Source organism: Tarenaya hassleriana, unplaced genomic scaffold, assembly GCF_000463585.1.
Source record: "Tarenaya hassleriana unplaced genomic scaffold, ASM46358v1 Cleome19, whole genome shotgun sequence".
Taxonomy (NCBI): domain Eukaryota; kingdom Viridiplantae; phylum Streptophyta; class Magnoliopsida; order Brassicales; family Cleomaceae; genus Tarenaya; species Tarenaya hassleriana.
In genome coordinates this window covers 2309787-2333481 of record NW_010965304.1, presented here as the reverse complement: position 1 = coordinate 2333481, position 23695 = coordinate 2309787, and the positions used below count along the sequence as shown (strand labels likewise).

Sequence of the window (23695 nt, the reverse complement as noted above, 5' to 3'; positions counted from 1 at the left end):
TTTCAATAGTTCGAGTATATATATTTGAAAACAATCCAACATATATAAGATTTACTGCTAACAAAAAAAACAATTCAACATATCACTGAAGATTAATCGATATTTAAATAATTAAAACATAACCAATCCGATTATTAGAATGAACCACTTGGCAGCTTATAATATCAACGTGACAGTATTATGTGTAGTATATGTCTATTTTTTAAATACGTACAAATTTTCTTAGTATAGATTATTATAAATAATGAATAACGACATAACTTAACAAACGTAAAATCAGAGAATCGTTATCCAATGTTTTGTTGTCTTCAATCACAGATATTTAAATTCAACAAAGACAAAATTACGAAATAAAAAAAATTAAAAACATGTTTAATTGAATAATAAGACCTAAAAAAATAATGGATATACGATCCGATCATCTCTACTTCGTATATAAATATTGCATGGAGGTTGTTATACGCATACGGAGAAAATAAGCCACGTATGCATAAAAATGTGTATATTCACCAATGTAGAATTGGACCCACAAGAGTATGAGACAAAAGAGTCCTTGAAAACTTACAACTAATAATCACATGAATATGACCGTACATTTTGCTTTTTTATTTATTTTTTAAACATTTAATAATACATTGTATAATAATTCTTATGAAAACCGACTAAATATATAATATGTTTTAAAAATATATGAAATCGAATTTTAATCGATTCGAAAAACATTCTCCACCAAAACTACTCAAAATTTTACTTTTTTTATAATTTAACTTTAATCATTTATATGAAAGATAAAAAAAGAAAAAGAAATTGTAGTTGAAATTGGCAACCAAAAGAAACCTCTAGTTACATTATTTCATTGTGTTTCGTCAAGTGCACAATCTAATTGGTCTTATAGTTTTCCCAAAATAATAATTAAAACTAAAAGCTAAATGTAAAAACAATGGTTTTTAAAATAAAAACATAAATATTTTATTTTATATATGGAAGTTAAAACATATTGATAATAAATAGTAAATTGGAACCGCGTAGCAAAAACAATGGTTTTTAAACAAAGAGAAAATATTTAAAAACACTCTTAAAATATACTGTACAAAAAAATTAAATAGATATTTTTAAAAAATTAAAGAATATCCATGGAAAAAAACTACAATATTTTTAAGGGTAAATTTATGAATAGAATCTCAAACTATGCAATTACGCTACATACATACATATTAATTTACCATTTTCACTGCAATTTATATTGCACATTTTGTTAATGTACAACCGTCAATCTTATTCACCGCAGTAATAAGGATAATTTAAACAAAAGTAAATCAAGAGAGGACCAACAAAAGACTCTTGGGCCCCCATGCATCATGTACAAGTGCAGTAGTTGTGGTTTCTGCCATAGTTGCAATGAATATCAAGTTGGGGTCTACAAAATTTACACAAAATGTGAAATATTGGTATGCTCTTTAATCAATCTCTGCAAACTTTATCCTTATAAAGTTATCTTTGCACCTCACAATCCCATAATTGAGAAGAAGAAAAAAATGTTACAATAAATATTAAAATTATAAAAGACGAGGTGGGTCCAAATGTGATTTTAATAATAGTTTATTGTACCATAGAATTTGAGATAAATTGCCAAAAGAAATTCTGAAATTAGTTCATGACAGAGAGAGGACCTTTTCAAGATTTTTGGTCAGGGATCTCTAACACAGCCAAACACTGAGGGTTCTTGACTTCTGTTAGTCCCTATGAACCAAACCGAATCGAACTAAACTAAATCGAACTGAACTTAGTTGTAACATCAATGAGAGTGCCAAAGATTTCTGAAAGACTGAAACTTTCCATGGAATGGAGACAAGGGAAAGGAGGCTGGGACAAAACCTACATGCGAGCATCTAAACCATCTGCAGTATCCAGTTGTAGTTGTTGCCTCGGATAATTGGTCAGACACATGCGAGGAGAACGGGATTTGGTTTCGAGGATACTGGAACTCTGAATTCTCTGGTCAGATCTGGTTGTTGAGCCCATCATCATACCATAGACGCTTTAGATCTCACCTTCACAGGCTCCAAAACAAGAGTGTGATGTGTTGTTTCAGGTTAATCATCAAAGAGATCTTCGGTCTCTTTCCCGTGTTTGGACACCCGGATATAGAAACTAGAAATATCCATGAGAGAACCGACTTACATCGCGTTTATATCAAGCGTGCTTGAACAGCTTCATGCTAAGCCAATGAAAGTAGATAGCAACCATTAGGACAGGTAGAGTGAGAGGTACCAAGAGGCAGTAATACCTGAAAGATTCAAAAAGAAACCCGGAGAGATTAGAAAATCCGATGACATATGAAACAAAATTCGTAATACACAAACATTAAAATATGATTCAAAGGAAAAACTACACTATGAGAAAAACGTACAACAGGAGCAACCACCACGGGTTCATCTCTCATGGAAAAATGGAATTGAGTTTCAAGTAAGTGAACAAAGTGTGAACCTTTCAATCAGTGCATAACCTTGAAAGTACTGCTTACTACGTTATTGATAACTAAACAATGAACTTACAGTAAAAGAAACCTAAATTATAGATTCTTTGACAGTTCTACATTACCCGATTTCGGTTTCATGATGATCTAGATGCTCTGACTACAAGAAACAACCATCAGGGTTAGATAAATAGGTATTAGAACTCCGAGCGAGGAGCCGACCAAAACCACGAGAATGACAGTTTCAGTTCTGACAAAATTGAACCATAACCAGAGATTAGAAGCCCTAACCAGAGAGTGTGCATAGCATCACTAGACATAACCTGAAACATCTTCCTTCCACTCACATCATACTACCAAATATTCACATTTCCAACAATCCAAAATTCCGACATCGAGTTCCTCAGCCTAGATAACAAGTACCCTTTTGTCTAAAACACATTACAGTCCACAAAAGTGCAAATTTCACATTGTTGGATTCACCAACGATATACACCACTACAAGCCAGGAAACGTGAAGAATAAGGTACCTGTCACTTTGTATAGCTTGGATTACGGGATTGTCAGAGATCGGAAGCAGCTTAGACAAGATCGTAGTAAAAACAAATCCGAATAATGAAACCGAGCCGAAGATCACGAAAAAGAATCCCCAGAACTCCATCGTTCCGGAAAAACTGAGCCGAGAAAGCTTCATTTCCAATATCTTCCTACTGAATCTACAGCCACAAATGGTAAAGAAACAAAATTTGAATTTCATTCAGGCAATTCATCGAACACGTAAGTTTCATCGCCTCCAAAAACTCCCGATCGATCTTAAACAACGACGTAAACCCAAGATTCGAAACCCATATAGAGTTTCCGAAACTGAGGAAGAAAGAACAAAGGACGCAAATTCGATAACAATCCAAATAACTCAAGCGAGAAAAGAGAGGAGAAAATCGAATTAGGAGAATGTAGTAAAAGTATTATACAACGAAAAATCTAAAATTCAAAGAAAATTCAAGTAAAGGAAGGGAAATTCTACTACTTGCATTGATATGGATGAAATGATGTTGCCGAGGAAGATTGAAATGTCGAAAACAAGAATTTAAATTTCATTTACCTAATTTTTTTTTCAAATTTTCGATCTGCAAAAAAAAAAGTTTTGAACTTTCCGAAGTATTTTATTAGCTTATGCTTCTTGACGACGTCGTTTAGGCTTGAAGTCCGATGAGAACTGGCAGTCGTTTCAAAGCCCATTGGAAAACTCCTTTGCAAAGAAGCGGACTTTTCACTTCAGCGAGGGAGAGGCAGGTTTCTCTGTAGAGAGAGAGAGAGAGCTTGCAGGCTGAGATCAGCTATGGCGACGGCGGCGGATGCGGAAGCGGTGGATTTCGAGCCGGAGGAGGACGATTTGATGGACGAGGACGTTGGTGGGGACGCGGAGGCATCGCCGAGGGCTGCTGGTCAGATGCCGAAGCTCAAGTCCGCCATCACCGGCACTGACTCGTTGGCGGCGAAGAAAACCAAAGGGCGAGGTTTCCGTGAGGAGCCGGATTCGGACCGACAACGCCGACTGTCTTCCCGTGACTTTGATTCCCTCGGCTCCGATGGCGGTCCTGGTCCTCAGAGATGTGAGTTTCTGTAGTATATATTGTGACACAGTGTTCCGTAGTTTCGCAGTTATATTGTAGGTTTGCGCTATGGATTTGGGGTTGAACTTGTCGTTAGTGGTATTAGGGTTTCTTTGATATGTTTTGATCTTGGTTGCTAACTAGGGTTTGAGAGATTTTCATGTGTAAAAGCTAGATTTTTGGATAGCCTTTTCAGGGTATCCGCTTATATCGAATTCAGAATCGTTTCATGGGCAACGATTGAAAAACAGAAACTCTCTGCTGGCGAAATGGAGTTTGTCCTGAACATGTTTGATGCATGCAGTAAACGAGTTAGGCATCTTCTTATAGGAATGTGAATAGCGTGGTTATTTTTTTGACTTTCTTCTCTGGAAATATCTTATGAACTTAGGAAGCACCGAACATCAAAACTGGGCAGTGACAGGTCTTGTCTATTAGCTGGGTTTTGGTATGGAATGGTTGATCGGAGACTAGAATTGAACATAAAATGTTCCTCACTGGGAATTCGTTCATTGAATCAGAAAAGGGTTTGTTTTTGTGTTAAGTTGTTATGTAATGGAGACTCAGACTCGGTTGTCAGGGCTTATATTCTCGTCAAAACTTTAACGCTGTATCGTGCTGAGCCTTTTCCTGTCTAGAACCCATGTTGGAATTCATGAGTTTGTGTTGGTAATTTTATCTTCAATCTTGTGCAGCGGTTGAAGGATGGATCATTCTGGTAACTGGAGTACATGAAGAGGCACAGGAGGATGATTTGCTCAATGCTTTTGGCGAGTTTGGTGAAATCAAGAATCTGCATCTAAATCTTGATCGCCGCACTGGGTTTGTTAAGGTACAAACTGTTTTTTTCCTTACTCTCTAACAAAAAAAGTTACTATCATCTAACCTTGGATCATCGGTTCCAATTTAGGTACTTTTATGCATTTGTATTTTAATTGGCAAGCCTATTCGTGTATCACACTTAGGATCTGATCCTCTGATATAACGAGTATGGATATTCTATTAAGTGGAAAAGACAATTTCTTTTTGGATTGCGGTTGATTTAGCATTGAAACATTCTGTTTTTAAGGGGTATGCGTTGATTGAATACGAGAAGTTTGAAGAAGCGAAAAGCACAATTTCCCAGATGAATGGGGCGGAACTTCTCACGCAGACAGTCAACGTGGACTGGGCCTTCAGCAATGGACCCAGCATCGGATCATACAGAAGGAAAAACCCGAGGTTCCTCTCATACCCTTTCTTGATCCGTGCTCTTCATACGGTCTCATCTTACTATGAACATTCTGCTTTCTTCCTCTTTATGTTTCCACCCTGATTCAGTTGGTTGCTTTTTTTTATTTGCTTCTCTCCTAACTCATTAACATTGGTTGCTATATAAACATTTGAAAAGCTTCATATTTTTAATTTTTTATGACTAATAGCTGAGTTTCTTCTAAGTAATAGGCCTTTGCCTTTAGCTAACCGAAAGAACCTGGATTTCTTTTATCTTATATTCAGGACGGGGCGAACTCATAGGTCAAGGAGTCCCCGGAGGAGATACTGACAAGTTCTTGGAGCTATGGAAAAAATTGTCTGGTCATATTGTTTCTTGTGTAAGATTCATATCCCGAATTGGATCGGTTATTTTCAGTTCTAGTTAGGTTGTTTCTCAGTAATTCCCAACGCTTTCTTTGTCGTGCTTTTGGAGCAAAAACCGTTCTGCCATTTGCTCGGTCTTTAACATACTCGAATAGCTGTAACCACAATCACTCCAGGATTTTGTTTTTCTTTCGACTTTAGTGATTTCTGCAAGTTCCAAGATTATATAATGTTTTTAGTTCGCACGCATTTTCCCAAGAAGTGGCATGTGCTGCATTGGTACACAGTAGATTATGAAATGGGTTTTGCATGGTTTGACTTAAAATTGTATAAAAACTGTTAACCATATAGATCCTTATTCATTACATCTACTGGAGTTTGCTGCCATATGTTACACTGTTCTTTACATCGTTCGTTCATGCTGATCAGAGAAGAAAAATCTAAGACTGTATATACACCTGTATCATCTACTTCTTCCTCTACTTAGGTTATTTCCCACGTTTATGTACATGTATATGACAAGAAAACAGCCATAACTTGTTACCTTGGAACTGTTTTGTTTCGAATCTACCTTAGTTTTCTGATGCAAATGCTATCCAGTAAGTGTCGTCACATAAGCTTGTCGGTGTGCTGATGATACGTGACCATACCCATATTTTGTTCTCCATTCTCTTCATTTCTGCTAACTGCAGTTAAGAAAATTTCGTTTCAATCTTCAATTTTGCAGCTTTCTCCAGCCATTTCAGTTTACTTTTCTGATAAAAAATAGCATTAAGAGATGAATTCAGTGCTTACCCTTCCGTCTTGTAGCTCGAAGATGGCAGAATTTTCGGTAAGCAGGATCGGTCTAGTAGGTGAAACCTGATCAAACGATCATGTTCGGAAAGATAAGCTCGGCTTTGATATGATGCTGTTTTACATTTTGAGATATTGATGCTACTAACCTTTGTGTCACAGTTCTTGTTGGCATTGCTCTGATCTTCTGCATTTTTCAGTGAGCTTTCCCTGAAACTGATGTCTACACAGATCTCTTCTCCATATCTTCCCCGGGCTCGCTCGTGATTTCCGCTGTTCGAGTTTGGGAAACGACACCTCTTCCATCTCCACGTCGTCTCGTCCATATACCGCAGGTACACGTTCCCGTCGGATCCTATCAAAAGCAACTGGTCCCCTTCGAACCACGGGCCGGGAGGGCTAACGATCGTCACGCTTTTGGACGGCTTTCCATGTTCTATCCAGTCCCACCCGTCGTTCCAGTTGTATTCGACGAGCCCTCCTTCTTCCGAGACCATGAAAAGCGACCCTTTCAACGACTGTGGCGTCGGCCTCGTGGCGATTCCGGGCTGGTGCGATAGAACCAAGTGCTTAGATTGGTAATGCTCATGCCACAGCTCAGTCACCTTGTTGTACTGATATAACCGCCCGTTGCTTCCTATCGCAAACACGATGTTCTTCCGGAAGAGCTCCTGATCCGCGATCGCCGCGATTTTCGTATCCCGGGGATGTTTACAGTCTTTCCACTTGAATCTCCTCGACCCGACCTGCGATTCCGGAAAGCTTTGTTTAGTCATAACGTGGTTCTCATTAGGGCTGCGCAGGAAGAGAAAAACATAATCGAATTTCGGGACCTCCACTCGAACTCCGGTCGGGTATACAAATTTCGGATACCCGACCGGTTTACAGTGAAGAAATTCTGAAAATCAGATTTTCGCGTAAATTCGATCATGGGGTATTATCCGCGGATATCCGAATGAACATTGAAGTAACATTTTTAACCTTGGACTTTAGATATATTTCATACGAATCTACTAAAAATTCGGATTCATGTTTGGATAATTCCAAAATATTGAATATCCGACCAAGCCATTTTCTAATATGTATTTATTTTGAAAATTTTGAAACATAATATTTAAACTAGAATTCGACACTTACCTGAAAATCATATCGTACCAAAACAAATATCATATTTCCAAAAGTTTGGATTCGTGTTCGGATAACCTAAAAAACCTGAGATACCTGACTTGTACGTTGTACCCAATCGTTGGGGTAGGAATTGCCATGGACATTTCAGTATTCGGTTCGGTTTAGTTTCGATTTAAATTTTACTAAGAAAATTTTAGATTTTTTTAAACAAATTTTTGGTTTTCACGGTTTTTTAAAATTTCGCCTCGATTTGGCTTCGATTAGATTTTTATTAAAAAAATTTTAGATTTTTTTTAAACAAATTTTTGGTCTTCAGAATTTTTTAAATTTTGGCTTCGGTTTGGTTTTCATTTTGTTAATTATTTATTTTTACTACATGTACATTATATCCTTTTATACCCGCACTTACCGTAAGCTGCAGGAGTTTTCCGCTTTTGCCAACGAAGAAGAGCGCGTCTTCGGCCGTGAGTTTCGCACCTTTTCCGGGCATTACATCCCAAGGCGGCCCTCCGGTAACTTGCTTACCCTTTCTGAAGGAGGTACAGTTTACCCACACGAGCTCCTGGCCGCATCTCTCCCTTATAAGCAGGCTCCCATGAGCGTCGACAAGAAATAAACTTCCGTTATAGTTTCCGAGCACGCCTTTCATCGGCGTGGAGTGCTCGTGCTTCATCCAGAACCAGACGTTTTCGGCATTGATGTATTCGAACGTCAGACCGTTGTCGGTTACCAGGAAAAACGACCTTCCTTGATGTGTCATCCTCAACCGGTATTGTGAGTTAGCGGTTTTCCCCGGGGGAGCGGACGTTTCGGAAGTTTTCGTCTGTTTCCCGACATCCGAGGCGGCTCGAGGTAGGTAATATTCTTGTACTTGTGAGCCTTTTCTCCTTCTCGAAACAGCAGTTCTTGTCGATTCGTCCTTTATACCGATCATGCAGTTTGATGATCCGCGCTCTTCTACGCAGTATTCTGCGTTCCAGCCTTCGCTTTCCGGGGCGTCTAAGGTTGTCCAAACATACTTTGCCGACGGTTTTCTCTTGGTGTTTGACGGATCATTCGGCCCGAGATGTTCACCGCCTTGTCCCGACAGGTGAAGTTCCCCGAGCCGTCCATCATCCAGCGGGAAAACTATCCTGCCGGCTTGTAATGGTAACCCTGCAATACCTCTTGCAACTTTTGCATTCTCTGGATGCATATGATTGATCCACGCATCCGTGACTTCGTTCCTTCGCGGCGATCCTGCTTTCACACGGAAAACAAATCCCGGGCTGATGTATACAGGTTCAGAGGATATTTTCTTGGTGTTTGTAATGCCTGATATTGAAACTCACCTTCATGCTTCAGCATCTGATACTCGAAAACCAATCCAGAAGATGTTGAGAGAAACAAGCCTGAGGATAATACCTCGTTCTGTTCATCTTGCAGAACCCGAGCGATCGATGTGAATCGATTATTTCCCGGGGGCCGGCCGTGAATTATCCATTTCCATTTTCTCTGGTGCAGTCTCCTCTCTACCAAATCACCTCCCTGGATCCAACACAAGGCTAAATCAGATTACAGACAACATTCCATTGGGACATATTTCCCACGTTTGTTTTTCTGTTTGTTCGAGACTTTCACCTTTGTTAGAAGGAATAACGATACGGAGTGATCTCCAACGATTCCATGGATGGCGCATCCGAGCAGCGGAGCTAGAGAAGTATCGTCGGCTTTATCTTGTTTCCGAAGGTGCTTCTTCCATGGCGGTTTTGAGTTTCTGCAATATTGATACAGAACTCCTGTAGAACTAGAACATAGGATCTGTGTTCAGATATATTAAATTACGTTTGATTATGTCTCGAAACTGAGATAAAAGTCTGCATATGCAGTGAGAGAGATCACCTAACGGTAAATATCATGTCTTTGATGTTTGCAACATCTGCAATTGCTGCAACATCTGCTCCCGGTGGCCGGCCATGGTTCATCCATCTGTTCATGAATTTGCATAAACAAACTTTCCGGGTTTACGTTATTTTTCTTCGTACCGCAATAGACACGACCAATTCTCTTTCTCATCAAGCAGGAAATCTACCTCGGAGTTTCGGCGTCGATAAGTTCCAGCAACATCCCGTCTTTCGTGCAGAAATAAGCTTTCCTGCAATCTCAGAATCTTAGTGTGTGTGTGTGTGTATATATATGTTTCTTGATCATTCATCATTCTAAAACTCTACTGACAGAATTCACCTGGCGTCACGGGAAATGACACCGGACTTAATCTTGGAAGCTACACTCTGTTCTGTTTCTTGAGGCATGAACTCTACCCAATTTGGCTGTGAGTTCTCCTCTGCGAATTGCATCTGAAACGCTAAAGAAACATCAGAATAGCTAATCCGAAACCCGGAAACTCGAATAACTCAACGACGATGTTCGTTCTTGTTCTGATAAAGTGATGCTACTTGTGTCTGAATCATTGTTACCTGATACAGAGTTCCTGCTTCAGACAAGGCAAGAATGGTTTGGTTGACTATGTACACAGAGATTGCAGTCCCGGCTGATTCCGCAAGATCATGAGGGGCAATCACCCACTGAACTCCGTTCCAAAACCTCTCGTAGATCGATCCGCTCTCGCCGGTGATCCACAACGACGTTGCGGACATCTTCGTCAACGAGATTCTTCTCCTCTGACGCAGAATGGTGTCTGAATTCTCTGACTTTTTCGCATAACTCTCTTGATCACTACCCTTGTTCTTCCTTTTCCGCACGTGCTTCTCTTCATCTTCTTGAGCCTTTATCGTTTTCCGGATCGAACCCACTTTAGTGCAGTTACCGTTCACGCAAGAGACAAGATCGTAGGGTAGTTCGGCTTCGACCCATCTGTTGGTTTCCTCCTGAAACTCCCAGAATCTGTCCGTTTTCTGCAGAAACTCGTGGTTGGCGTGATGAACAAAGGCGTATGGACATGTCGAGAAGGAGAATCTGGGCAAAGCCATGATCGAGACGAAGAATATGAGCACAGACATGGCTGATCAAAACCCGAACAAAAACCGGACAGAGAGTAGATGTAACAGCTAAACCCCACCCAGGAGGATTAAGACACACATGATTTGGCGTCACCTACAAAGTTTGGAGAGATCTCTGTGTCTTTTTTTATGGCTGTGACCCATCTGGACCATTACCATAAATGCAAGATACACGAACCAGTTTCTTACAATTAGATTGATCTTGTCATATGCATAAGAAGAACAGAATCTCTCTCTCTCTCTGAGAAGTATTTATTTTGTAATTGGAGGCTTTAAAGTGTTTATCTTTAATTTGTGAAGAGCTATGTGGTGATGATGGCAATGCAAGTCCCTCTCGGTTGCTTTTCTCGTTTTTCTTTGTGTTGAATAAATTATGGTTTTGTGATGTAATATTCTATTTGGAACTGTTAAAAAGTAAAACTTACCTCCACCTAATCACAATGACTTTTGATTTTTTTACCTTTCTTATGATTTTTTTTAATTAAATTTCTCTTTTTGTGTATTTTGTGAATCTAATATTGGAATGTGATTGTCATTTTAATATCCTTTTTAGTAGATTATGGGTGGCATTTAGTTTTCCGGTCATAATTGAATTTTATGGTCCAAATAATAATTTAATTTTTGACCATATATTTATGAATCAAGTTACGATTTACTTCCTTCATCGGAAATAGACAAAGGAGGGCGATTATTGTTGCATGAGGTAAAGTATCATTGACTTTCTAACTTCTATTATTGTAAGAATGTTAAATAATAATAAAAATGGCACGCCAAAACCCATGAGGTTATTTCAATTAATTATCATAAATTAAAATCTTATTGATTTTAGGAAATCGTATTTTTATGATGCAGATCTATTGGTAATATTTATTTAGATAATCCAGATTAGCTTACATAGTCAATTCCTTATCACATAAGATATCACAATATTCTAATATCTTGTAACATTTATCTCCGGTCTTATATAAATGACCAAATCGAGATAAGAGAAATTTCAAGTTATCCTCATTAGAGATTTATGTCTTTTTTGTCTTCTTCTTTTTCTTTTTTTGCAAAAAGATATTTATGACTTCGATATTCAATTGTTTTGCACATGCGATTTTGATATTGTAAAATTGAAAATATAAACACGAGATTTGGAGATTATCTAACATATTAGGTTGAAGAGTTATTTACACTAATCCAATATATTTAGGTCAAACAGTTATAATTAGTTATCCATTTATCGAAAAATTTCAAAAAAAAAAAAAACTTCAATTCAAAATCTCAATTATTAACAATCCAACAATAAATCATGTGAGAAAACGTCTAAAAAACTTTCTTAAAAATTATATGTTTAAACCTCAACTACTAAATATCCAAATAAACTCTCTAATTTTATAAACCACAAAACATGTATTTTTATATAATTTCTATATTTTAAAATCAGTTTTGAATATATTATAATCTTAATTTGTGTATTATAAATGTATTATTAAAAATATGATTCAATGTATTAATAAATACAATAGTTTTGTGTTTTTAATAAAATTAAAAATTTATTTGAAATAGCAGGATACTAAGCATATAATTTTTTAAACAAGGATTTGTTGCCCTTTTTTTTAGCGGATGGAGGAAGAGAGAAAGAAACTTGTAGGAATGAGTCGTGTTATAACACACACATATATATATATATATATATATATATATATATATATATATTTTTGGTTGCTATAAATTATAATTTCCTCGAGATCGTGTTTTATGATTGGAAGCAATTCGTTGCCCTTATGCTCAAATTTGCCATGTTGGTGGGTCTTCTTTGTTTGCTGTCCCTTTTGGTGGAATCTTTTACGGTTTATAATTAAAATTCCCCACCTAAATTTCCACGTCAAAGATTCCCATATTTTTCTCTCTATAAATCTGTATATATATATATATATATATATATATCGATATAAAATAAATATTAACAATTTTTTATTGTTATCAAAATTATATTTTTATGATATTTATTTAGATTTTAGTCTATATTTTAATTAACTCGTTATTACATTGTTCAAGTGATTCAAATCATAAAAATATTTTAATCTGTATGAAGATTCCCATAATTTAATTTAAACATTATTCACTTCTAAAGTTTAAATTCAATGTTGATTGCGTTAACCATGGTGGACACCTAAGAGCTTTTGGTATTACCCTGGTAGATCATAACTAAATTTAATTTTCGTATTTTACTATAAATATAAATTTTATTTTATATTATTAAAATTACGAAAACATCTTAATTTTCTTAGAATATTAAACTCTCTCTCTATCTCTCTCTCTATATATATATATATGCTTTTTTCTGGAAATTTATTAAAGTACTCATAATATTTATGAAAAATACAAAATTGCCTTTATTTTTTTTTTACTAAAGCATTTGGATTGAGATGTCTAAGGATACTCCAGTAATTTTTGGGTATCCAATTTTTTTGTATAATCAAAACCTATGTGTACCAAGTGGTAACTAAAACTTACAGCACAAAAAAAAAAAGTTTTGCACTTTGATACATGTTATCGCTTACTATTAAAAATATATATTCAAATATATAAATTTTAGAATTATATTAATTTACCTCAAATGAAAAACATACTAATATGTAAATTTTAGAATTATGTTGACTATCCATAGTTTTCAATTTGCACGTTTATAGTACTTCTATATATGCCCCGTGCATTGTGATCTCTAACACGTTTTGGCCCTCGATGTTTTGGTTGTAAGCAAAATTTATGAGCGTATAAGTAATCTGTTTGAGTAATTCTTGTATTAAAATCGAGAGAAAGGTTTTTCATGCATTGTTTTTTTAATATATTTTCAATGATTTTTTTTTTGTTAAAATTTTCAATGATTGCCCTTTGGGGCCAGGTCAGTTGGTTGGGAGCAGGGGACAACTCCTTGAGGTGGGGGTTCGAACCCTGCCGCCTCCCTTCCTCTGATCTGCTCGCATGTCAGCCTATCATAATGGGCTGATTTACATCCTACGCGTGTGTTGCAGGCTCGTGCGCGTGGGTTTGGGGTTTGACCCGCAGGCGCCTAAGCCCAACTACGGCCCGAGCGTTAGGCGCGCCTGGTGGCCAGGTCCGGATAGGGTACTGTTAGGCGCGGATGGTAGCCAGTTCGTCTCCGTTTGTAAGGGTAGGTAGTCACGGGATTCCCCAATGTATAAAAGAAAAATTCAATGATTTTAAGTTCATACCTAATTACGATTTTTTAATCAAAGATTGGTGCAACTAACAACTAATTAATTTAAATTCATAAGTTCATTCAGGGGTTAATGTAACTAATAACTAATAACTACCTCCCGGATTTGACTAAGACAATGGATCACAATCAAATCATCGTTTGCACATTCTATTTTAAAATTATATAAAAAAAATCAATTTAAATGTTATTAAATTTTATCAATAATTTCATTCCACCATGTAACGAGCAAGACATTGGGGTTTAAACAATCATATGATGTTTATTTAATCGAAGGTTCTTTGAGTTATCCTAATAATATTGAGGCAAATTCGAGGAATTGAAAATGAGGTTTCTTTCAATTTAAAAGTTTAAGGGAATAATTAGAATCTATGAATAATCTGAGGACTTAAATTAAATAATAAGAAAAGAGCCCTCTCTCTCTTCGTCCACGACGGAATACGGATACAGGGTTTGGAAAAACCCTTTCCTTCGATCCCGTTCCCTCTCCCTCTCCCTCTCCGAGCTCTCTTCCTCGTGTTACTCTGTCACCAATTTTCGCGCCGCCATATCCGCCGTCTCTATTACGGTTAGTTCTCTATCTCTCCGTCGCGACTCTGAGTCTGAGTTCGTTGTCTCCGGCAACTTTCTGGCCTCGGAGAACACCGACCTGCCACTGAGCCTTGATGGCCATGACGGTGCGTGTTAACCCCAGTGAGTGGATTCACTGAGAACAGGTTCAGTGTGTTTCTTGTTAAGTGTTCTGTAAAATGATCAACTGAACCTAAAAGACGTTGCAAGCTTCTGTTTTTTTCTCTTGTTTTGTTTTGTTTCTTTTTAGAATTGATGTTGGAAGCTTAAGACCTAGAGAACCAGTTTGCGTACTTTACGTGACAGAGGTGTACCATTTTCTGTCCGCATATTATAGACTAAGCCGAGGATGTTTTGGTTTCCAATTTCTGTCTGAACAGTTCGAGTTAATTCGACCTTCTCTAGGCGTGTACCATTAACGTTAACTATGTGTTTTGCTTGGAAATATAGCGACATAATCAGTTTTGGGTTTTCATTGGTTGGCATTAGGAAGATTATGCTGACGAAATGCACTTGTTCTTTATTAGCTCCGATCGAAAGCAGGACCATTTCGTGTTTCTAATTTCTGGGGCCAAATCATGTTTTTTTTTCTCTGCTGGTTTGTAGTTGAATGTGTGAAATGTGTGAAGTTTTCTTGTCTTTTTCATACCATATTCCAGTCAGTCCTCTGAGAATCTCACAAGGTTGTGGGAAGAAAGGCCACAGAAAGAATGGAGGGGAGGTTGGCTAATACATGGAGGTTGACTGTAAACGAGAAGAAATTTGTAGAAACCGCATTGCAGTCTGAGCTCAGAGTCGATGGTCGTGGGCTTTATGATTACCGCAAGCTCACTATTAAATTTGGCAAGTCCGTGCTCAACTCCTTTCGCATTCATTCTTGACGTACGAGTTTCTGTTGCTATTTATTCTCCATTCATAATTTCCTGTGCGGTAACTAGTTCTGTTCATATTCCTGCTGAACTGTGTACCGCTTCTAACCAAAGATGTAAATCTTGTGCTGTTCATAGTTTATAGTGTTGTGCATCCATGTGTTTCTGTGTTTTCTTGTGTCATATAAATATGAAAATATGTAATATGTGCATGTTATAGTGTTAACCTTTTGCTTGTTCACTGTATTGATTGATTAGCTTGGGAGCTCTGATAATGTCGTCGGGGACAAATAGTGGCTTGGTTACTTACTCATAGTTATGCACTGGGTTTTAAAATTTACATTTAATAACCAAAGTTGGCTTTTTATGTGAATTGACAGGGAATATGGATCCTCGGAGGTGCAACTCGGTCAGACTCATGTTATGGGTTTGGTGACTGCCCATTTGGTGCAACCCTATAAAGATAGACCTAATGAAGGGTCGCTCTCTATTTTTACGGAGTTTTCTCCAATGGCTGATCCATCTTTCGAGCCAGGCCGTCCTAGCGAATCTGCTGTAGAGCTGGGCCGCATCATAGATCGTGGTCTAAGGTAAGTTGCCCCTGAATCATCTTTGTGTACTGAAAATTCTGGATATTCTGTTTGGCTGTGATGGTTCCATGTTAATTGCAGAGAAAGCCGTGCGGTGGATACTGAGTCACTTTGTGTTCTAGCTGGGAAGTTGGCTTGGGCTGTTCGTATTGATCTTCACATTTTGGACAATGGAGGGTAGGTCTATTGGTCCTACTTTCCTTTGATGTTCACTGAGGGTTCTTCTAAGGATTTTCATTTTTTGCAATCTTTTCTGTAGATTTTCATCTACTTTTTATTACTCAATTCTATCGCAGAAACTTGGTTGATGCTGCAAATATCGCTGCTTTAGCTGCATTATTGACATTCAGGAGGCCTGAATGCACATTAGGAGGCGAGGACGGTCAGGAAGTTACAATACACCCGCCTGAGGTTAGCAATAACTGAGTTTAGTGAACTCCTTGGATGAGTTTTTAAAGTTTGTAAGGATTTTTATTTTCATCTCATTTACATGTTCCGTCTTTCGAGTTTGATATTGCAATATTTACTCTTGGAGGTTTTTTTTTTTGTTGCAGGACAGGGAACCACTGCCACTGATAATACACCATCTTCCGATAGCTTTCACGTTCGGATTCTTTAGTGAAGGGAACATCTTGGTAAGTTATCTATCATATAAATGAGTTTACTGCTTTTGTTTTCGGTGATATATTCCCAAAGAATTATGTAACATGCAGGTGATGGACCCAACCTACATTGAGGAGGCTGTCATGGGTGGAAGAATGACAGTCACAGTTAATGCAAACGGTGATATATGTGCCATCCAAAAACCGGGAGAAGAAGGCGTTTCTCAAAGCGTTATTCTTCATTGCCTCCGGCTTGCTTCTTCTAGAGCTGCTGCAACTACAAAGACAATAAAAGAAGCTGTGAGGTTCTTTTAAGTAGTTTACTTCTTCGTGTTAAACTAATTCAGTGGCACTTATATCCTGTTTTCAGGAGAGTTTGATAGTGTATCATAGATATTTTTTCCTATCGATTCCGGTTTAGGGTTTAGGGTTTAAAGAAATTTTATGAAGTGCTCACTACATTCGGGTTTGTCATTGCATTCGGCTTCTCCACATTTCTTCATGGTGGTGCACTGATGATATTTTGTAGAATGTCTTGATGCAGCTTAGAAACTGACATCAATGGCGGCTTCATTGTCCCATGATATAGGTCGAAACATATGACCGGGAAAAGGCCTTGCAGAAGGTGAAGCGCCGTTCTACTTCTGAAAAATCGGGAGATTCTGGGCCTATGGTTGCTCAGAAAGAGGAATATTTCGATCAAGATAAAGCTGAAGAGATTTCCAGGAAACATGTCGAGAGATTGAAGCTGTCTTCTGAAGTTAGTGGCACAGCGAAAGATGACAACGATGAGAAGACTATCAAATCTTCGAAACTTGGAGGCGTTAAAGAACAGAAAACGGCTCCGGGTAATTTCATCGGTAGGCCCTCAAGTTGGTGAGTACTATTTAACTTTCTCCTATTCCGTTTTCGTATTCTTCTTCGGGAGGAAAGGAAAACTTCGATTAGCACTTGTTAACTCCGATATCTTAGACTAGGAACTCCTAATACAAGCACTTCTCATATTCCATTTTTTTGTATTCTCGTGTTTTCTATTCCAACATTCCTTGATATAAGATTCCGGATGATTCCAGGGACCCGTATTCAGAAGGCGTAGACGTTGAATCGCTCAAAGTTTCCCTTGCTTCACTAGGTACAAAGTTTCCCTTGTCGTTCAACGTCTGATCTTCTTCGAGATATCTTCGATCCGAAATCATTGGTTAAATCTAAAACATGGGTGTGTGTTTTCACGGACCAGGCGAAACTGACATGTTTTAACCTCGTCTAGGCACTGTCCAAACATCGACCCGAGGCAAGAAACTGGATGATTTGGGAGGCAATGGGAACGAGAACGGGACCGGGACTTCACGAATGGAAGTGTCTGAAGATGTGAACTCGGGTTCTGTGTCTCAGACAACGAGACCTAGAGATGGAGAGATAACACTGAAGGATGCAGTGAAGCCAAAGAACAAGAGAAAGAAGAAGCCCTCTTCTCAATCCACTTTAGAATGAATCCAAATGTTATTATGCTTTGACCTATACAAAGAAACCCGAGTCAGATTTGATACGACTCAGAATTGCTTGTGGAATTATGATCGAGTCGTGTTTGAACCTGACTCGTCTTGGATAGATTCTGAGTTTGAAATAGAGTTTTGGATTTAGGGTTTGATGTTTGTCTGTTTAACTCGATTCTTGTAATAGATTTGAAACAAGTGATACAGAGACGAGATACGGTATTCTACGCGAAGATATACGGAGACGAGATACAGTATACTTAAAAAACTGGGATAATCGAGGCTTACATTTTGGTAGTTCTAAGCAAAGGGGGATTGATCCGTAGATTGGACGCAATAGCGCGCCTCGATATATACTAAGGTGAAAACCATATATTATAATCTCCATGATTAAATTAGTTGGATCTCTACTCTAACAATCAAATCTCATTGGGCTTTAATTATTCATCAACTTGCGTTATATGGATTATTAATGTCTTGATGTAACAAAACCCACAACAAAATATTTTGGATTAGCAAATGTATCTGTCAAGCAACTAATAAGTGAGAGATTTAATAAATAAAATAAAAATTATTACTATTTTTATTGATAAGAAGTGCATAATACTAATAGTAAAAATTGTAAACCAGACTAGAGGAGATAAATAATTTGAAAAACTATTTTTTTATAATTTTTAGAAAATAAATATTATTTTTTTTCAAAACCGAATCTAAATGAATTTTGAATAGAAGTTAAATTTGATATAGGGAATGACTACCAATTATTATGTGTGAGATATTGGTAAGAAACTAAATCAATTAATTTATTAAATAAGCGGGATGGTTTTCCGAATTTTTGTCCCGATTACATCTATCCCAAATTAATTTATATCATTACATATAAAACATAAAATCAACTCTAAAATTCGACCTATGAGCTTAATAAAACCAATTCGTGTAACTCTTCACTTATTGAAATCAATTTTTGGAGCAAACTCCAACTATTCTCGTTGACATAAGAAACCGAAATCCGTAGAGTTTGTCGATTTTTCTTAATCTCTTCGCACTATTAAAAATTGTGAATATATTATAAAATGACGATGCCGTGCTTTGACGTGATATATATATATATTGTGTGTGTGTGTGTCAGTGTGTGTATTGCCAGTCTTTTTAAAACCATGTGGGCTTTGCTTGATTTGTGACATGTTACGCTAATTAAGATCATTTTATTTAATTCTTTATTTATTTTCTATTATTTAGCAATAGAAAATCGAGAGGGGTCGGAGTTCAGTTCAGCATTGTTTGGTAGGAACAAGAAAATTAGTCTATTAATTAAATGGGTCAAACACAATTAACTATTTCGTCCTTAGTTAAACCTAGCATTTAACGTATAGAATTAAATGACTTATCCTAATTTAACCCCCAATTAATTTAATTACCAAGTAACTCCTTGGGAACATCTATCATTAATCGTGAAAAATACGAATATAAAACTTAAAAAAGACATACATTTGTTTTGCAAATAAATAAAAAAATGCATTGACAAGTCGTTTTAGATTTGGATGCGTGATCTATATAAAATTTAATTAATAATGAATTTTTGATTTGATACAAATATATTAAAATTAAATTTTAAATTTTTATAAATTTCTAAATTTATTTTTATTAAATATAATATAATTAGTATAAATAATCATAACCTAGAATAATGATATAACTCAAATAGCAATAATAAATTAGAAAAATGATTAATATTTGAAAAGAGAAAATGATTTTAAAAGAGTCGGATTGGTGAAATGATTGAGATGGATTTTTCTATATTTCGTTTTGGATTTATATAGAAAATTGTTAACAAATCGATCATAATATTAAAAATAAATAAAAAATCTTAAATACTAATCAGTCTTTTTAAATTGGCAAAATATCCAAAATTTATTATAATCAATTTTGGAAAGTAAATAAAATTGAACAAAACCGACTTTCGCAAATATATACTATTTTGATATATAAACAAATCGTTTTTTTTTTGTTTCTTCCGAAAAAACCCATCGAAAGCTTCAAATCAAAGACTTCCCACATGATTTAATTTATATTCCTTCAATTCAACCATGACCATAGACCTCGTCTCCTTCTTCACCATCTCCTTCTTCTTCATCATCATATTCATCATTCATCACCATCATCATCATCATCATCATCATCTTGATAAGTTTTTTCGATGTCGTCTCCGACTTATCACTCAAACCCTAATCGAAACACAGTCATCTTATGCAAATACTTAGCGTTCTTCGGCCTTTTCGCCGTCTTCTTCCTCGTACTCTTCTTCAACCAAACACTCATAATCTCACAACCTCTCAACACTAACATCTTCACCATCAAATGCCAAGAGAAACAACACCCTTCGCCACTTCCAGACGAGACAGCGCCGACAAACATAAGCCACTTGATGTTCGTTCTGGTCGGGAGCTCAGGCGCTTGGAAGAACCGCAAGACTTACATCGAGTCATGGTGGAGACCGAACGTGACACGTGGCAACATCTTCTTGGACGTCGAGCCATCGGAAGAGTTCAGGCCTTGGTCTCCGACTTTCCCTCCTTTCCAAGTCAACGAAGACATCAGGAAACTCAAGATCTTCCCCAAACTCGCGAACCCTATTCACATTCGGATCTACAGATCCATTCTTGAAACGTATAGGCTCAAACGCGACGAGGGTGTGAGATGGTAAAGTTTTCCTTCTTTTAAACCATTTCGTGTGTGAAACTGAAGAATATATATATATATATATAATGCTGGATAGATGAGAATATTCGTCTGTATCTATTCTATAATGATTTGATATTATATTTTAATTTAGATAACCATATTACTACTAATCTTTTGGTTCGATATATAATGATCTAATGCAAGTCTTCGGACAGGTACGTGATGGGAGACGATGACAGTCTCTTCTTCGTGGACAACATAGTCGACGTCTTGTCCAAATACGACCACACGAAAAGGCAATACATCGGGATGTATTCGGAGACCATAAGATCGAATTTCGCGTTCTCGTTCGAGATGGCGTACGGAGGAGGAGGATACGCATTGAGCTACCCTCTCGTCGAGGCTTTGGCGACCAAATTGGATGAATGCGTTGAGAGGTATCATTTCATATGGGCAGGTGATCAGTTACAAAGTGCCTGTTTGGCTGATCTCGGCGTTAATTTCATCCCCGAGAAAGGGTTTCATCAGGTATATACATACATACATATATATATATACCAAATCTGAAAATATATCCGTTTGGATTTTAGACCGATATCTTGGTTGGAATCACGTATTTCTTCTTATCCATCAATGATCGAATCCCGGCTATTAGAACCGCAATTACTATTCCATGATCCAAACGTTCATTCAAAGAATCTGATAATCATTCAATTTTGTTTATAATCTATTTTGTGACATCTTTTTTTTTTTATCAATTGGAATGTTTCTACTCATAGAAGTATAAGGGCATAGTCTAGAGACAACCTTATGATTGAATAGTCATATATATGCCCTTTCAAAGATGCATTTAAACCTTCATATGTATATGTGTGTGTATGCAATGACAAACATCCCTAATGATGTTGGATGGATCATATATATATATATATATATGATAATTGCAGATGGATGTTCATGGGGACTTATCAGGCCTCCTCTCGTCCCACCCGACGGCTCCTCTGCTCAGCCTCCACCACTTCGACGTCCTGACTCCGCTCCGGCCTGGCTCGGTGGTTCATCTCATGAAGGCAGCCGACGTGGACCAATCCCGTATTCTCCAGCAGTCTATCTGCCACGTCAGACCCATGAACTGGACGTTCTCTGTCTCTTGGGGATATTCAGCTCACGTGTACGAGAATATATTCCCACGTAGCCACTTGATGCGTCCCATCGAGACGTTTCGCCCATGGATCAATGGTACGTACTCTCTCCATTTCACCACCTTTATTATCTCAATAATAACTATATATATATATATATATTAAGGAACATATACCCACCTTTATCTTCTATGGATATCGAATTGAAATTTTGTCGTACACACACACATATATGTATGTATGTATGTATGTATGTATGTATGTATGTATGTATGTATGTATGTATGTATGTATGTATGTATGTATGTATGTATGTATGTATATATGTGATGCATCCTCACACTGTCACACACACATATACGCATATATATGGAGGCGGACTTGCCGAAAATTTCGGGTTTTTATATGATTTTCTGTTGAGAAAAATGAAAGTTTTCTCTATCAAAGAAACCTAAATTCAGATTCTTACATTCGATGTTACTGTAAATGTGTTACAGGGAGACCGCCTGTGTTCATGTTCAATACGAGGCCGGTGTCCCAAGATCCTTGTGAAGCTCCCCATTGGTTCTTCTTCGACTCGATCGAGAACAAACCCGAAGAAACTCGGGTGATTACTTCTTACGCAAGGAAGTTCCCGAGAAACTTACCTCCCTGCTCCTTCACCGGAAACATTTCCGCAGATCCCATCGCCACGATCCGGGTTTTCTCCCCCAAGATTGGCAAGGAAGTAAGCCTTCCCCTTTTCTCCATCACACGAATTACATCATCTCTATATCGAATATCGAATATCGCCGTATAAATTTTTTAGTGATGAGTCGATCGATGATCATGTTTTTCAGGCGAGGCGAGTGGAGTGTTGCGACGTAGAGTATGGGGGTAAGGGTGTTGCGGAGATTAGGATGAGGGATTGTGGTACGGACGAAGTGATTGCCTGATTTTCTTTGTTTGTGTTCTTTTTTTAATTAATTGAAGGAATATAGTTTTGGCTTCCCATAATCGTATAAAACTCCAATGTACGTAGAGACTAGAGTATATATATATATATATATATATATATATATAATGTATGTAGAAATCAGTTGTCTTCTTTACGAGAAGTGTTTGGTACTTTATAGTACTTTAATTAGTGATTTTGTTTTCTGTGAGAATATTTCAAAAGCTTCGGGGATTTACAAGCGGACCCACTTGAAGATGAATGAGGCACTGGTTCCACTGAATTTTTTTTAAAAAAATATTTATAAAATTTATTAAAGATTTTTAAAAAATACAGTTAATGTTCCCATTATAATTTGGTTGTGGATCTCATTCTTGTTAATTTTGAATATATCTTAAAACGTTATCTAATAAATCAAATAAAAAAATCTATATCTCCTATATTTTTTCCTTTTTTCCTTCTTGTTTTCCATTTTTAAATTTTTCTTTTTCTTTTTTATTAAATAACAAATTGTACCATATATTTTTATTAACTTTTTTGTGTATATATATATATATATTTTTATTTTTTGCTCCCATTACAAAATTCTTCTGGATCCCTTAATGGATATTTATTTGAGAGTTTGTAAATTAAAAATCGTACATTTATTTGATATTTATAAAATTTATGTATTTCTAATAGTTTTACAAAAAATTATGTATTTTGAAGGGATTTCAATCGTAGAAAAACAATTTATTAGAGTTATCCAAAAAACATTGTAAGCCCTTAATAATAATAATAATAATTGATAATCTCTTCCATGATATCAAAACAAGGTTACTCCATTGATTGGAAACCGAACAAATGTTTCAATGTCCAATAAAATTTTCGACTTTATTTCCATGCAAGAACCGTTGCAAAAACATGAAAACTGTTTATACACCCTTTTGAACTTTTGTTTTTTTTGCCTTTTTTGCACTTCTCAACTGTCAGTGAACGAGGAACTTCAGCACCAAAAT

At 36.8% G+C, this 23695-nt stretch overlaps 4 protein-coding genes and 1 long non-coding RNA gene across 12 annotated transcripts; 3 read left to right on the top strand and 2 right to left on the bottom strand.

Annotated features, from left to right (window-relative positions):
• Positions 1 to 1760: 1760 nt before the first annotated feature.
• Positions 1761 to 3665, bottom strand: LOC104811181. Of its 3 annotated transcripts, none has more exons than XR_771401.1 (3): positions 3579 to 3665; positions 3007 to 3192; positions 1761 to 2287 (listed from the first exon to the last, which is right to left on the bottom strand). It is a non-coding gene; the product is annotated as an uncharacterized LOC104811181 (long non-coding RNA). The 3 variants fall into 3 exon arrangements; XR_771402.2 differs by lacking the exon at positions 3579 to 3665 and adding an exon at positions 3504 to 3549; XR_002024065.1 differs by lacking the exon at positions 3579 to 3665 and having other exon boundaries at positions 3007 to 3495.
• A 52-nt stretch (positions 3666 to 3717) lies between these two features.
• On the top strand, positions 3718 to 5887 carry LOC104811180 (RNA-binding protein 8A-B-like). Its single transcript, XM_010537801.2, has 4 exons — positions 3718 to 4089; positions 4785 to 4921; positions 5159 to 5310; positions 5587 to 5887. Exons 1-4 carry the CDS (start codon positions 3816 to 3818, stop codon positions 5630 to 5632), a joined length of 609 nt encoding a protein of 202 aa, XP_010536103.1. The 5' UTR covers positions 3718 to 3815; the 3' UTR covers positions 5633 to 5887.
• A 99-nt stretch (positions 5888 to 5986) lies between these two features.
• Positions 5987 to 10826, bottom strand: LOC104811179. Of its 2 annotated transcripts, none has more exons than XM_010537800.1 (10): positions 10047 to 10826; positions 9814 to 9926; positions 9662 to 9724; positions 9472 to 9558; positions 9211 to 9376; positions 8922 to 9117; positions 8000 to 8829; positions 6612 to 7208; positions 6463 to 6528; positions 5987 to 6353 (listed from the first exon to the last, which is right to left on the bottom strand). In XM_010537800.1, the coding sequence occupies exons 1-10, from the start codon at positions 10587 to 10589 to the stop codon at positions 6240 to 6242; spliced, it is 2775 nt and encodes a 924-aa protein (XP_010536102.1). In that variant the 5' UTR covers positions 10590 to 10826; the 3' UTR covers positions 5987 to 6239. The 2 variants fall into 2 exon arrangements, with proteins under 2 accessions (XP_010536102.1, XP_019057836.1); XM_019202291.1 differs by having other exon boundaries at positions 9814 to 9934; positions 10047 to 10138.
• A 3443-nt stretch (positions 10827 to 14269) lies between these two features.
• Positions 14270 to 18125, top strand: LOC104811177 (exosome complex component RRP45A-like). Of its 5 annotated transcripts, none has more exons than XM_010537795.2 (10): positions 14270 to 14492; positions 15045 to 15232; positions 15635 to 15844; positions 15926 to 16021; positions 16141 to 16255; positions 16399 to 16479; positions 16558 to 16746; positions 17036 to 17322; positions 17520 to 17578; positions 17714 to 18125. In XM_010537795.2, the coding sequence occupies exons 2-10, from the start codon at positions 15096 to 15098 to the stop codon at positions 17935 to 17937; spliced, it is 1398 nt and encodes a 465-aa protein (XP_010536097.1). In that variant the 5' UTR covers positions 14270 to 14492; positions 15045 to 15095; the 3' UTR covers positions 17938 to 18125. The 5 variants fall into 5 exon arrangements, with proteins under 5 accessions (XP_010536097.1, XP_010536099.1, XP_010536098.1 ...); XM_010537797.2 differs by having other exon boundaries at positions 14270 to 14508; XM_010537796.2 differs by having other exon boundaries at positions 14270 to 14531.
• Positions 18126 to 20104: 1979 nt separating this feature from the next.
• Positions 20105 to 22700, top strand: LOC104811176. The gene is made up of 5 exons (XM_010537793.1): positions 20105 to 20639; positions 20837 to 21149; positions 21569 to 21860; positions 22261 to 22490; positions 22603 to 22700. The coding sequence occupies exons 1-5, from the start codon at positions 20137 to 20139 to the stop codon at positions 22696 to 22698; spliced, it is 1434 nt and encodes a 477-aa protein (XP_010536095.1). The 5' UTR covers positions 20105 to 20136; the 3' UTR covers positions 22699 to 22700.
• The last annotated feature ends 995 nt before the right edge of the window (positions 22701 to 23695 follow it).